This window comes from Cryptomeria japonica, chromosome 4 (assembly GCF_030272615.1).
Source record: "Cryptomeria japonica chromosome 4, Sugi_1.0, whole genome shotgun sequence".
Classification (NCBI taxonomy): domain Eukaryota; kingdom Viridiplantae; phylum Streptophyta; class Pinopsida; order Cupressales; family Cupressaceae; genus Cryptomeria; species Cryptomeria japonica.
In genome coordinates, this window is record NC_081408.1 from 779,681,775 (window position 1) to 779,697,988 (window position 16,214).

A 16,214-nucleotide genomic window follows, 5' to 3' on the forward strand; every position below is an offset into this window, starting at 1 on the left:
AATTTAGTGTTATTTTCCTATAGTTGACGCCATAATTAGAAAATAACACTCTTTTCATAATGCGCCAACTTTACTCCCTTTTAGGGTTTGGCTTGGAAAGGAAAGGAGATATAAGGAGATGAAGACCTAATTGTTCATTATCTTTTTACACAATCAAACTTATTTTGTGAATTTGCTCTGAGTGAGTGATTCTTCATCTGGGATGCAAACCCCAAGATCTGGACTAGCTGGGACATAGCCCTCAGCAGTTATTGGCATTGGATTCTTCAGACAGAGTGCATAGTTGACAGAGATTGAGTACGCCATTCTTCATTGTGGATTCAGGTTGCAGAGTAAGGGTTTCAGCATGGCAGATTGATTCTTTAGCTTGGGCGTGATTCTTGTAGCCTTAGGGCCGCCATTTGCAGCAGGTACATTCCACGTGGAATGTAAGGAATGCATGTGTTCAGCCTTAGAGGTATTATTGATTCATGATATATTATTTTGTGAAGAACTTGGAAGTTGCCGGTCTGCAATTTACAATAGCAAGCAGGTTTGAGATGGAAACCTCAGATTTGGTCTTCAAGAGGACGGAATCCCTTCTATAGGAGGCACGTGGAACACATCAGAAGCTTGTTTCAGGGATATTGAGGCTCATTTCAACAAGAAAACTCAGTAATCATTAGCAGCAAGGTCATTACATCAGATCTAAGCAAGAATACATTCAATTTCAGTGCATTACTTATTTCTTTTGGCAGTTGTACTGTTTCCCAAGGGGGTCGTACCATTATAGATGGCTGTGGAGTGATAATAAATTAAATGGAGGGTTTTAACTCCATTTCTTGTTCTTAAATTCATTGTTAGGATCAGCAAGGACTGTGTAGAAGAAGTCACAATCATCAGGCTTGAATTGAGATCAGGGTGAGCAAAACAGTGAGGATTTAAGGCTAAAATTGTATAATTTTGCCTGGCAGAATTTGGATTTCCAACTGGTAATTGGGTTTTTGGCCCAATTTATTATTGGTAATTCATTTGAAGGTAGTATAAGTGTATTGGTACATCTGGACTGCCCTCGTACCTTCAACTCACGCCTGTATCCATTTCTGGATAGCAAATCAGCAACAAACCCCAGCGCTGGATCCGTGGTATGTTTCTAATTGTTTTGGTGAATGTATCTTCACTCCTAGTTGAATGTAATCTGCTGTCATAAATAAAATCAGAAGCTGATATCTTATTTTGAGTTGAATTCTATGTTATTATTGGTTAATGGTTGCAATCCCCATCACCAAAAAATAAACAACACTTTCTGCATCTTCTGTCTAGTCTCTAAGAACACCAAAAGGCCCTGAAAGATAGTTTATTAATTAAAACTTATCTAGGGCAGCAAAGAACCCATTTAGGGATCTTTCATCTGCATTTAACCCTTAGGCGTCGAACTTGGGCGATTTGCTCCCTTAGCAAACTTCTAACTCCTATGCGATTTCTATGGCGTTGAAAATGGGGGTTTATGGCATTTCCGCAAGGTTTATAGGTTTTACGATTTTAGCTTTACGCGAATTTCGGCGCTTTTATATCTTTTGAAAACCTTCATAAATTCCGCGTTTTAGGCACATCGCGAACTTCGGGGATTTATGTGGTTTGCAAATCTCTTGAAAACTTCGTGACTTTACCCACCCTCTGAAAACTTTTTAAAAATATTTCGTGATTTTCTACTTTATCAAACTTCGGCGTTTTTAGGCATTTTGCAAATTCTAACCTTTCCGCGATTTTCCTTTAGCTAGAGAAAATCGGGGTTTTTGGTGGTTTTTTCGAACTTTACAAAAATCGCAATTTTACCCATTGAAAACTCGGCGAAATAGAGCATTTTGCAAGCTTTTTGAAATATTTCGCAATTCTCCTTTGTAATGCAAATTTCGGAGATTTCACCCATTTTGTAAACTTTCTAAACTCTTGACATTTACGCCTAAGCTGCCGAACTTCGGCGAAATCATAGTTTTAAAACTCTCGGACTCGCCTCGGACTCGCCACGGACTCGCGAGTCCTTTGGCGCCGCGAGTCGACTCGCCTAGGACTCGCGAGGCGAGTCCAGGCGAGTCCCTGCGAAAGACTCGCGCGAGTCTTTCGCTCGGACTTGCGAGTCTTTCACAGGGACTCGCGGGCCCAGAAAAACGCGCCCGTGAGGGTTTAAAACAAGTTTTTTTTTAAATTTTTGACTTCATTTTGGTTTTTTTTTGGCTGGAGCAGGTTAGAAGGGTTTGGAGGAGTAGAGGGAAGAAGGAAAAATCAGCAAGAGAGATCTAGGTAAGGATTTTTCTCTTTCTTTTTTTTTTCATTTGAATCATTTCATTGTTTTGAAACTGAAAAAAATCTTGAAAAACAAGGGGATATGTTGCCAAATTTTTTTCTATTTTCTTTCCTAAGTTATTTCCTCTTTTTTTTTTTCTTGTTTTTGAATGCTATTTCTCCCAAATGATTCATTGTCATTTTTTTTGTTAATTTTCCATAAAACCCTGCTGATTTTTTTTTTCATGTTAAATCAGCAATGGCAAGTTCAACTCCAAGGGCAACCCCAAGGTCAGGAAGACAAAGAGATAAAGCTTGGAAATATGGGATTGCAGGAAGCAAAAAGGGGGAGGTCACTTGCACCGAATGTACAAAATGGATGACTGGTGGAATCAATAGATTAAAATACCACCTTGCACAAATACCTGGATATGGTGTGGAGGCATGCCCCAAATCAACTCCTGAAATTATTAGAGAGATGAATGCCATTCTTGCTGAGAATGATATGCATAAGGAAGAAAGGTAAAAATCAAGAGAAGCCATGCCAGCTGCAATGAATCCCACATTGTCCACTTCGGGTCCCATTGGTCACAGTCGGGCTCGTCAGTCACTTTCATCTTTTGGTGACAATGAAGGTGAGGCTAGTGGCACTCCTGTTAGATCAGACCCTAATTTTTTTGTACCACGCAATGTTCCAGGTGCACAACCTTCACTTGAAGGTACAGGATGGAATAGAGAGAAGCATGAACAAGCACGGATAGCAGCTTCAAACTTTTGGTTTTACAATAATCTATCTTTCAATGCAGCAAACAATGTGTATTGGGAAAGTTTTGTTAATGCATGTACAGTGGCGGGTAAGGGGTTTAAGGCCCCAACAGGTCATGACTTCAGTGGGCCATTGCTAGAGAAAGCTATGAAAAATACAGAAGGTGTGGTTGATGATTAGAAAAGGTATTGGAAGAGAAAAGGATGCAGCATTTTATCTGATGGATGGACAGATGGACGGAATAGGACTCTTCTCAACTTCTTGGTGGCTTCAAATGGTGCAATGGTATTCATAAAGTCTGTTGATGCCTCAAATGAAATAAAAAATGCAGAGACTTTGTGTAATCTGTTGGATGGTGTGGTTCGGGAAGTTGGAGTTGAGAATGTTGTCCAAATTATCACGGACAACGCGGCTGCATATGTATCTGCAGGTAGAATGCTTATGCAGAGGCATCCTTCGATTACATGGAGTCCTTGTGCTGCACATTGCTTGGACTTGGTGCTAGAGGACATTCAGAAGATTGGATGGGTGAAGAAGGTGGTTGAAGATGCAAAAAGTGTCACCAAATTCATCTACAACCATACTTGGGTGCTTGCTTTGATGAGAAAACACACAAATGGCAAGGACCTTGTGCGACCTGGAGTGACACGATTTGCTAGCCACTTCATCACTTTGCAGAGCATTCTTAGTGCCATTCCTCATCTTAAGCAGATGTTTGTGTTAGATGCTTGGTTGGGGTCTGCATACTCCAAAAGACTTGAAGCAGAGAAGATTGTGAACATTGTTTTTGATGAAGGGTTCAATAAAAGTGGAGAGGAGTTGACTGCGGTAAGTAACAAACACAAAAGTAAAGTTTATACAATCTTGTCTATTTGCTGATTTTATTTTTTAGGGGTTGATTTTGTACTAATTTAAAATTTGTTTTAATTTTTTTAGGTGACAGAACCTTTGGTGAGGGTTTGGTGAGGGTTCTTCGTATGGTGGATGGAGAGGGCATGCCAATGGGTTTCATTTATGAGGCCATGGATAGGGCCAAAGAGGCCATTTCACATTACTATCGTGGAAATGCAAGAAAATGTGAAATCTTTTGGCGCATCATTGATCGTAGGTGGACAAACCAACTCCACCAACCGATACATGCCTTCGCCTACTTTTTGAACCCGAAATTCTACTTCTCTGATTCATTTAGGGCTGATGAGTAGGTCATGGCAGGTGTTATTACATGCATTGATAAGATGACACCTGATCCTGAGTTGAGAGACAAGGTTCTTGATGAGTTGGAGGTGAGATTTGACATTTGCAATTGCTCTATCTTTATTTATGAATTCGGAAATGTTCATTATTGAATTTGAGTTTGACACTTTGACTATCTAGTATCTATTTCTGAATTTGGAAATGTTCATTGTTCAAGATCTACAAAAGTGCAGAGGGGAGACTCTTCTCATCACAACTAGCAATTGATAGGAGAGGAAAACAACAACTAGGTAAAACATTTAGTAACTTAGTTCAATAGTGCAAGAAAAAACCTACAAACTTGATTGTTACATTTTTTTCTCAATTCTAATATTTCTAAATGTTTTTTGTAGATTTATGGTGGGAGAATTATGGTGCCGGCACGCCTAATCTTCAAAAGATAGCTATCCGTGTTTTGTCTCAGCCATGCAGTGCTTCTGGGTGTGAACGAAATTGGAGTGTCTTTGAAAGCATTCATACAAAGAAGAGAAATAGATTGTCACAAAAGCGGCTCAATGATCTAGTATTTGTTCGGTACAACCTTCGCCTTCGAGTTAGACAGGTGGAGGGTGTTTCACATGAGGCCATTGACTTGGATGAAATTGATCCATATGGTGATTGGACCATGAATGAACAAAATGATGGTGATGATGTCCTCCTTACCGAAGAAGAAATTGCAGAAATAGAGAGAGGAGCAGCACAAGATGCAGAAGGAGCAAGATTGGATGAAGATGAGGACGAAGATGAGGATGATGATGAGGACTATGACTTTGAAGAAGAATCATCTCACCATTTAGATACCACAACACCCACTGCTACTACTTCTAGCTCAAGGCCTGAAAAATTGAGCTATATTAGGAAAAATACAAAGAGGAAGATGTAGTCTTCTCTTTGGTTTGTTCATTCACATTGCTGTTTTTCACATTTGCAATTGGACTTGGACATATCATTATATGTAATTTTGTGAACATTTATATACTTATGCTGCCATTATAGTATTATACATTTTAGAGTTGAAAGTTGAAACTTGAATATGCTGCCATGAATGATGAAATTTCAAATATTGCGTGTTTGTACTTTGTAGATCATATGACATGTGTAATGTTTCAATTATGGCACTTATGTTCTCTAAATGCATTAATTTCTTTATGTTTTTTTGTAAAACTACGGTTTTTTTTTTTGCCGAGTCTTTCGCGAGTCTTTCACGAGTCCGAGTCCGAGTCCGAGATTTTCAACTATGGGTGAAATAGAGTCTTTTGAAACTTTCGCAATTTATCCATTGTTGGCGAATTTCATGGGTTTGTGACGTTTTTCAAAATTTTGATATTTTTAACTTTTAACACCCATTTGGCGAAAATCGGCATTTCAACGTCTTTGCAGGCTTTTAACTCTTTCTTCACATTTAGGCAACTTTGCGAGAATTGGGGAGTTTGAAGTTCGCAATATGGCCCTAGAGGCCGAATTTGGTTTAGTGGCACTTGACGCTTCATATCCCCTTCCTCTTCCGCAAGGACAGAAAGGCACAAACTGGGGGGTCCCTGTCCAAGACGAGGATGGGTGTGCGATTCGCACAACAGAAACTCTTACTGAATCCATGATAATTCAATTTGAATCATTTACCCCATGAAATATGTGTTTATTAATAGTTTAGTCCCTTTTTTTCGTCCACTGATTCCACATATCATTGTTCATATCCTATTTTCAAGGAGCTGCCATAGACTTAGAGTTTTTAGCTTTCATTGATTCAACTGTCCGAAACATACATTATGATGCTTCAATTTCTTTTTTCATATCCTTAACTTGAGACTTCAGGTTGTTTTGATTGGGTTTTCATGGGCCTAAAGGAGATGTCATAAAGGTTTGCACATTCACGTGCAGTTTCAATCAAATTCTTTTAATGCCCTTGTGCAATGTGATCCAGTTATTTGCAGAGATGAAAACATGTTGCAAACCTGTTGACGTGTCTGAAATCGCATTGCTGCAAACTCCATACGGCCAACGCAGAATAGAATAAACCTGCTGAGTATCCTATCCTCTCTTGAGATAAGGGAATCCCTAATGCTATTTTCTACGTTTGATCAAAGGGGACGACCTCAAGGTTTTGATTGTTAGGTCTTGACTACGAGATTACTCAGTGGTCGATGTGATTTGCTGGGAGCATAAGGGGACTTACGATTTGCAACAAGCTGGTTTGCTGCGATTCTCAAATTACGCAATAAAGAGTAAAAGGAAAGGGTTAGGAGATCTAAAACGAACAACACGGGTATGCGGGTAGACGGATTCAACATAACCAATTCCTGCTTGGCCAGAATAGCTCACAACCGTGCAGGAACGGTGCAATCTTCAAAGGGACTTGGAAGATTTTCAAACTAGAGACGCACAGCTAAGCACCCAATTCTAGTGCAGCTCAGACGGACACCTGCAATTGAACTAAGCACAATTAAAGGCTCAGGTTAACCATACAAAAGGATACACAATCAGTATATCCTCAATGGTATGAGCCTGAATCTATCAAATACCTGCACACCCAAAATAGAAAGATCTATGTAAAATGCTGAGAGAAACCATGCAAACAGGATGAAAACAAGACAATAAACACCAAATCAATGTCTATATATTGATTTCAGCTGCCTATTACAACAATTTCTGCAGCATCTCTATGCTACTACTTAAAATCTAACCTATTCTAACTCTAAAATCTAACTCTCTCACCAGAGTCTAACTATTTAACAAAAATCTCTAACTATCTAACCATCTAACCCATTACAAAAGAAAAGGCCTCTACCTTTTATAGAAATTACAATTTTGAATCGAAGGCTAGGATGGACTGCATCCAAGGGTCCTGATCTGCCTTCCAAAAACTAGCAGCCCTAACCCATGCCCATTAAATTCTCACTCATCCATTCAACCACAATTTCAACTACCTGCCACTATTTGGCTTCAATTTGAGTCTATCCGGTAGTTGGACATAACTATCCACAACTGACTTGTTTCCCCTTTCTTTCAAAATATCTGATTGGGACCTACAAGCAGTTTTACAATAAAACAATTTCAGCTTTTTAGAAATTGAATTCCTGGAATTAAATCCAGTTGTGTGCTTTTTCTCGAGATGGCATAAACTGGTAGCATTTAGAGTGTTCTTTGGTCTTTGGTCCCGGTGGTGGACTTCATCTTTGTTCAGCGGCACGGTTCCCAATGTTTGGTTGCTCTTGCGCTCCTGCAGCACGTTGCCACATCTTTTTCTTTTCCAGTCTTTAGCGCCTGGCCTTGATTGCGATCCTTCTTCGATTTGCGTTTCAAGTCTTTCTCCTGGTTCTCTAATGACGTCCTGCGACCTGCGAACGATCAATTTCATTTCAATAAATCAATTTGAAAAATTAATAAATTAATTTAACAAATATTAAAATTTAATGCCTGGAGGGTCATTTGAAAATTTCCCAAGTTTTAATGCTTTACTCCTTCCATGAATTTAGTTGTTCCTGGCAATTTCGGGCAAGAGGGGCGTTCGAAAAGTTTTAAAAACTTTGACATTTCACCCCTTAATGGTGAATTTCGGGATTTTGGGCACTTTTGAAAACTTTGGGATTTTGGAGTGTTATGCCAACTTTCACTTTTTAACATTTTGGCTAAAAGGTCTGAATTTGGCCCTTTGGGCACTTTTTGCAAACTTTTCACTTTTCAAATTTTCACTTAAAGGCCCAAATTCGGCCCTTTGGGCACTTTTTGCAACTTTTTCACTTTTCAAATTTTCACTTAAAGGCCCAAATTCGGCCCTTTGGGCACTTTTTGCAACTTTTTCACTTTTTAAATTTCGGCCTCAGGGTCCGAAATTAGATGACTTAAGTGAATTTCAGACCTTTGGGGGTCTTTTGCAAATTTAAAGGCATTTTCAGACCTTTTGCTAGTTTTGTTAACTTTTGAATTTTCGGACCTTTGGCACTTTTTGCCAACTTTTGGCATTTTCGGACCTTAAGCTAGTTTTGTCAACTTTTGTGAATTTCGGACTTAGGACCAGTTTTCGCCAATTTTCGCAATTTCGGATTTTTTGGAGGTTTTGCGAATTTTAAGGCATTTTTGGACCCTTGGCCCACTTTGGGAATTTAGCAAATTTTGAAATTTTGGCCCCTGGGTCCAAAAGTCCGAAATTTGCCCTTAGAGCGAGTTTGGCGATTTTAACTTTCTCCTTGAGAAGTGCAAGCTTGGGCACTTGGGCGAGTTTGTCAACGTTGGCACTTTGCATATTTTATCTCCCTTGTATCCCTTGGCGAAAATCGGCATTTCAACGTCATTGCAAGCTTTAACTCTTTCTTCACATTTAGGCGATTTTGCGAGAATTGGGGAGTTTTAAGTTCGCAACATGGCCCTTTGAGGCATTTGGTTTTAGCGGCACTTGACCCTTCATATCCCCTTCCTCTTGCGCAAGGACAGAAAGGCACAAACTAGGGGGTCCCTATCCAAGACGGGGATTGGTGTGCGATTCGCACAACAAGACCATAAGTGGGTATTGATTAATTTCATTACATGCTTATTCTGAGAAGCATACATCCACAATAGTTTTTAATAGGCATATTTTGTCTTTAACAAAAATTAAAAGCATTGTAGAGTTTTAAAGATGGACTATGTCCGGAGAATCTGAGATACTTCTCCAATGCACAACCTTATTCCTATGAATTAAATGCAAATCATTTATGACTTACAGAATTAAGATATCTGCAGTCCTCATAGGTTTACTAGCCTAAAATTGGAATGCAGTCATCCCTCATGTGATTTCTTGCTGATAAACTGCCAGCATTATTCATAGCTCATATCACAAATTTAACATGGTAAATCTAGTACAAGATGATTTATGTTACTGCTAGTTAATTTTTTTTCTTAAAAACAGACCTAAAGATAGATTTGAGAATTTATCTATGTGCTGAAGTTCATGCCAGCAGTTGTATAATGCTGATTAAGAAAGTAAATGCTTATAATTACCTTTGAGAAACCCAATGTGGGAAAACTCCAGCAACTTGGGGCTATGCCTCCTTATATCAACCAAAATTAACCGGAGTCTCCAAGAATACTGAGACTCTGTTGCAGCTCTACAATGTTCTCACAAGATGGTCTTGTTATGAAGCTCATTCAAGACGACTTCTCTCTTGTATTCACCTGTAAAAGCATTCTACAACTCTAGATGATTTTGCATGAGTGTATTGTGCATTATTAGTATTCTACATGATCATTCAAGAAACACATATGACTTGAAATGTTTTGTCACCTTAATAATCAGAAGGTCAAATACCATAGCTTCCATCTTGGGTGGTTGAGTTCTCCTTTCATGTTTTTCGGACACATTTCAAAGTACTTGCTGGATACATTTTTTCTGGAGTTGAATCTGTCTGATTCACCCTGTTATCTGCTGGAGAATATTATACTACAACTGAATGTGTATGGGCAGGTGACACATTCGGCATAAGCCAAAAGTGTCTCGCTTCTGTTCTCTCATCTGCTGGAAGTGTGTGAGATGATCCAGACCACCCAAAGGCTTCATGACTTCAACTTGTCTTCTTTGAATCCTGCACAATCTTTATGTCATGTTTTTCTTGTTTTTAGAGTGAATGGAAACATTTTGAGTTCTTTAACTGTCCTTGGTCACTTCAGAACATACATATTATTTTAGTCTCTTTGGAGTACTCTTTAAGAGTTTATAAATATATTTTCGTCAATGTAAGTTATACATATTATTTTAGTCTCTGTGGAGTACTCTTTAAGAGTTTATAAATATATTTTCGTCAATGTAAGTTGGCACACTGCTGTGTAGAGTTATGTTAGCTACTTAAAGTTGAAATATTCTTTGTAGTTGCATTAAACTCCAATTTATTCCAAAGATGATGGTCACAAACATGTTATCATTGGAAATTTTAGTAATAATGCTTGGAGTAGTTTACAATACTAATGCTGAATTTTCTGCCAATCTTTTAGATCATCTGTATTGAAGAAGATGATTTATCTGGATTGAATGATAATCCTTTAGATGAGGAAGTCAAGGACAATGAATCTGATTGGATAGAAACAGATGATTCTAGCCTGACAAGAAGACTCCCAAATACGACTCAAAGAAGGGCTCAAGCTTTGAAGGCGCGAGGTTGTATAGTTTATCCATTTTTCTATGGAGGCATTCATACACTAATAATGATTACAATGAATCTCTAAAGGAGGCCACCTTGACTGATCGATTGTTATGAGCAGGGAGTACTGTGGAGTTGTCTTTATTGGAAGGAGAGGGAAATTCATTGAGAGTTCTTGGGTTTAATCAAAGGCAACGCGCAACATTTTTGCAAATATTAATGATGTATAGTTAGTTTTACTTTTTACACTCCAATTTCTGTTTCAACACATTTTTAGATTATCAAGCTCTTTGTTTCATGCCAATTTTTTCTTGTTTTATCTTTGTCCCATTGCATATTTTTGTTGTGAGGATGGTCATGATATATTCCTTATGATAAGTCATAAAATATACTTATAGGCCAGTGCTTTTATCTGATTCATTTGCTATTTGTAGGTTTGGTCTGGGAGATTTTAGCTGGAGTGAGTTTATATCTCGAATGAAAAAAAAGTCTCCCCAAGAGATCAAGAAGTAATACTGTCATATTTATTAAAATTTCCAGAGCTTTTAAACAATTAAAAATAAAAAACCTTTAAGATTTTTGGTGACTCTTTTGCACAGTTATGCAACTCTTTTCCTCATTCACATTGTCGAGGGTATAAATGACTTGCCAACGTTTTCTGGTAAGATTTATTTTTAAATGCAACAATTCTTTTGGTGTCTTATTTGAGGAAATGAAAGCTATAAATTTTGTATTGAATGTTATGCTTCAGATGGTGTACCAAAAGAAGGTTTACAGGTACAGGAGGTTCTTGTTCGCCTCGCAATACTGAGTTTAATTAAAGACAAGGTATTCTTACTTGTCATTTTTGCAAAATCATTGACCATGAGTTATTACAAAAACGTGGAGTAGGTAAAGTTGTTTTTTATGAGTACAGATTCACAGAATTCTACCTGGAATTTTTCTGAATTAGCTTGAAAGAAAATTGTATTTTGTTGTTCTGAATTATAGAAAGGTCTTCAACATTCTACCAAGGTACTTGTAATTCTCGAGGTTATATGTTATTTGCATCTTATATCTCTTTATTATTGGTATCAGGAGACTACTTGAGATAGTTTTTGAACTATCCATAGACTGACACATATTTTTGGCCAGCTTTGAACTATCCATAGACTGTCTGTGTCAGGAACTTAAGATCACTAGAGACGTCAATCAAGAGTGCCTCCTCTTGTTGAATCTCTTTAGAATCTAATAGATGGGTTTATTCAAACATTATTAGGTAAAACATTCATGGGGTGGATGGAAGTACTTTACATCATTGCCTGGTTGTTATATTGTTGGTTGTTGATGATGCCATTCTCCAGTCAGTTATTTGCCAATGGTTGTGTAGAGATATTTGATGCTATTGCTTGATTTTATGCCTAGATGGTGGTTATTACTAGTAAAATTAAGGATAAAAGCTTCAATACCTTCAAAGGTGTTCTTTCTCGGTTCTAGTTTTCTATTAAGGTGAGAAATTTTTGAGACTACAACAAATTATAGTTATATTGGGCATAGCATTTGGGTTCATGTCTTAATATTAAGTAGTGCCTATTTGTCAGGAAATTTTTAAGGAATATGCCTCCTCTTTTTATGAATGGTTATATATATATATAGATATATATATCACTCCAAACTATCATTGAACTTGCTGTTCTTTGTGGGTCTGAGATGTAGGGGCCCCATCTTGGGACTTGTTGTGCATAATGCACACACACCCTGTCCGTGAAAGGGGACCCCCATTGCTCAAAGAGAAGGAGAGGGAGGTGTTTAAGAAAGGTAAATCACACTTGCACTTTCAAGCCCGGCTAAGTCAATACCTAAAACCAGAGCACAAAATAAAGTTCGGCATTTACCTCAACTTTGCAAGAAAGAAAACCAAAATTCACCCATTTCGTGAAAAAGTGCTGAGTTTTGCTGAATTGACTTTGGTGTTAAGAGCCTAAATTTGGCCTCTTCTTGCATTTTGTAGGGAACAATGAAAAATGGTGTTCAAAATCACACCAAATGACCCATATTGCTCGAAAATCTAAAGCTCAAAAATAGCGCAATACAAGTGTTGTCCTCATTTTTGTTTTAAAAAATGAAGGACCATTACATAAAATTTTTGTCAAAAATTGAAAATTTTACTCTATGGCATGCTTCCTGATGCAGAATTTTGCTTCGCCCTTGGACTGTCTTAATCCTCAATCCATCCTTGAACCACGTTTCGAATTTCATCACATTCTGGGTTCGTTTGCTATGTCTTCCTTCAATTTCGGGTTTTTTCTCCCTGACTGCAGGTGGGAAATTTTCCTTGAATTGCAAGTTTTAATGTTTTTCTTTATTTTAGTCTTTGTAGGGAAATTTTTGGCTAATTCACTTTATTGAAAAAAGAACTTGTAACTTACTTTTTATTTCCCCCTTGATGCCTTTTGGCTTTTTAAGTTAAAATAGGGATTTTTTTGGATAAGTTACAAGTTAATTTTAAATTGCATATTTAAAAGTCACTTGTAATTCTTTTCTAAAAACCCTATTATAATGTCTTTTGCTTGTAATGGGGATTTTATTCCCCTATTGTATGTGTTGAGTTATTAAAACTTATTGTAGGGATTTTATTTTCCCTTTACAAGTTATTTATAACTTGCATATCTCTCTCCAAAACCCCATTTTGCTTAGAAATGGAATAAAGTGACATTTTAAACTTGCTAATGCCCAAAAAACCCGATTTTCTCCATAAAGTGTAAATTGAGGAATTTTAAACTTGTAATATGGGAATTCAAACCCGATTTTCTCTTTTGCATGTAAAATGAAACTTGTATTTCTTTTCTAGGAACCTGATTTTCCTCTCCTAAGACAATTTTGCCACAAATTCTTCCCGATTTTTGTGGAGAGATTCATGGAGCAAGGAGGCGTTTTTGTTGCAAGGCGATTTATGCGAGTTGTGCAACACGTTGCCTTTGATTTGGTGAATGGTTTAACCCTTGTGTTTTGCTAAAACGTTTTCCACGTGATTTCCAAAAGCTGCGTTTTGGGAGGTTTTGGTGCCACATTTTCATCTCTCCCTTAGGCGTTTTTGCTTGCTATGCCAAGGCATTGGGGTTTGATGGAAATTTGACCACTTCTTGTGCCATTAAACTTGCATTTGGTGCCACGGTTTTCTGCCCAAGGCGTTTTGGTAAAACATGGCAATTCCTCCCTTCTTTCAAAGATTGATCATCTTTTCGAAGAGGCATTTCAGTTTGAAGCAAGGTATGATTTATTTTCTTTCCTTGTTTCATTTTCTTGTTTTCTTGTTTTCTTGTCTTCTTGTTTTTCCTTTCTAGTTGTAAATTTGTGTATATGTTTATTTTGCCCCAAAAATCGGTTTTGTGAGAGAGATTTTCCCCTTTGTAAAGCAATTTGTGAATTGTATTGTTCTTCCCCATTTTCCCTCTTTACTTTTATTCGGAATTTTAAATCCCGATTACAAGTTGGATGAAAATAATTGTTCTTTCCTTATGGTTATAAGAATTTAACAATCTTTTGTTGAAATTCCAAGTTGCAAAGATAAAAATACCCATCCTTCCAAATTCAGGTTTTTAGAACTAAATTGCATGTCCAAAGTTCTTCCCATTTTGTTGAAAATGACATTTCCAAAACCTTCCTATTTTTATCCATCCATATTGCTTATATCCGTACTTTCCGTTCACGTCTTTTCCCACAAGTCTAACTCTCGTTTTTCACTCATTTCTCCATTTTCCGTTTTACAAGTATACTTGCATTCGGGTTTTAAAAATCCGATTGAATGTGCACTTTTCCCAACTTGTATACTTGTAAAATTTTCCCCAAGATCCGAAATTGGTCAAAGTCAAAATTTCCTCCATTCCCATTTATTTCCCATCTTTCTATCACCAAATCATGAAGTGCAAGGGTTGGAGTTCTTCCCATTTGAAGAAGGAAAAATGTTAGTTGCAGCTGATTATGATGTTGCCTTAGCACTTTTAAGTCTTCATCGTAGTATACCAGGTTGTCCTTCCATGTCGGATTTACCATCCTCTCCTATTCCGAAGAAGATGAAGTATAAATATGACAAGTACCAGAATGAAGTTTCACCTTCGCAAGTTTCCTCTCCTTTGGATCGCATATAAGATACGGAAATAGGGCATGTGGACATGTCAGTATTTGTCAAGAGATTGGAGGATCCGCAGGATAGTAATATGCAGCGGCTGTTGGACAGCCACATCCATCATGCATCCTCTTTTCCAGTGGCTGCCCTAGAACTTGAATTTGTTCTCGCTTGTGCCCATCGCTTTGACAAGGAGATGAGAACCATTAAAAATGATGATGGTGAGGCAATAATCCGCCTTGATGCAGATACAATTGAGAAAGTCTTCAGCTTACCACCAGCACCCGTTTATATGGATATTTCAAAGGATAGTGCAGACGAGTACTATGTCAAGAGGGAAAAGGGCTGCAAACATCATATTAACAGGTGGATTCATGAGCCACGAGCCGCCTTCTCAAGGTGGGCTAAGTTGTACCGCTGTGACTTTAAGTGGGAAATTGGAGATATCATAACTCTCCTCAGTGGGATGATGGGTCTTGAACACTCCAATGTTTGTGAACCCTGGATGCATCAGTTTACCATGTTCACAAGGCAATCCCATCATATGTCATGGGGAGAGATTATCAACGATGCTTTGTGCGAGCAACTTGTAGCAGTCCCTACCACCATGACTTTCTACATGAATTCATAGTTAGTGTATTTGGCAGCGTCACTCAGACATTTCCCTGGTCTTTCTACCAAGGGTGACCGCTCGCTTATACCTGTGTGGGAATATTATGATCAGCTGCCTTTGAGACCCATCGGATTGCATTTCAGAAGAGTTCAAGATGCATTCTTTGGTTACTTCATGTGCCAGTTTGACAAGACTCCAAAGAACAGAAGGGTGTCAGATGAGGCATGGGAGAGAGTGAATGAATATGGGTTCTTTTTTCTTCAATTCCCAACCTTTAATAGTGGACAGCCATACATGCTTCCTAGATACCCGACCGATAAGATCATTCTTATGGAGTTGGGAAGACAGATCATGGCTGTGCACACTCATTAGTTTGTTAGAAATAAGGTCGGAATGGGGATTTCTACAACAAACCCATTGAAAATTGGCCAGTACTCTCTTGTCACATCCGTCAAAGCCAAAGCTATGGAGACTGAGATGCAAGAGATTAAACTCAAAAGGTTTAAGTCCAGGGCAGATTTTGATTACCGAGGTATGAAGGAAAAGATCAAAAAGTCCTTCGTGCACGTGCATCGTATTGAGGATATCTGGGTAGATCTCTGTACAAAAATGGAGGTTCTCAAGATGGACTACTATAGGATTACCGTTGAGTAGGTTATTGATCTGAACCTGGTGGACATTCCGCAAGGAATGATCGATGACGGTCATGTGCTCGATCCAGAGTACGTCTCACAAAGGGTTGAGGAAGTCCCACTTCCTTTAATCCAATGGTCGCATAAAGAATGCACGTCTATTCTTGAAAGATTTCAGCCTATCCTAGCTAACACCAACACTTGGCTCAAAGGTGATGGTGTTAGACTCATCAAGATCAAGGTTGGGAAAGAAGATTACTCTATGGGGCCTCTTGGACGTAAGTCTGAGATTCAGATTGACAACAAGGAAGGTGCATCATCTTCAGGCACCAGGGTCAAATTGTGGGTTAGCCGGGTAGTAGTGCTTCCTCCTGAGGAGGCGACAGTTTGTGGAAAGGAAAAGTCTCGGTTTCATGTTCATGTGATCGATCCTAATAATCTAGAAGAAGGATAGCAATCTGATGATGCTCCTAAGTCTCTACCTTTGGACTCACCT

At 38.2% G+C, this 16,214-nt stretch overlaps 1 protein-coding gene across 7 annotated transcripts in view; it reads left to right on the forward strand.

The window, feature by feature from the left end:
* Nucleotides 1-16,214, forward strand: part of LOC131031980 (CHD3-type chromatin-remodeling factor PICKLE) — a 276,430-nt gene that overhangs the window by 192,178 nt on the left and 68,038 nt on the right. For 5 of the 7 annotated variants that reach the window (XM_059220166.1, XM_059220169.1, XM_059220167.1 and 2 more), the window contains 5 exons: nucleotides 10,223-10,385; nucleotides 10,490-10,592; nucleotides 10,803-10,877; nucleotides 10,968-11,029; nucleotides 11,120-11,196. The exons of 1 other annotated variant lie outside the window; for it this stretch is intronic. In XM_059220166.1, the coding sequence (XP_059076149.1) occupies nucleotides 10,223-10,385; nucleotides 10,490-10,592; nucleotides 10,803-10,877; nucleotides 10,968-11,029; nucleotides 11,120-11,196 (480 nt within the window). Of the gene's footprint in view, nucleotides 1-4,439; nucleotides 4,513-4,614; nucleotides 5,181-10,222; nucleotides 10,386-10,489; nucleotides 10,593-10,802; nucleotides 10,878-10,967; nucleotides 11,030-11,119; nucleotides 11,197-16,214 lie in introns of those variants that run through there. One more of the 7 variants, XM_059220170.1, reaches the window with a different exon arrangement.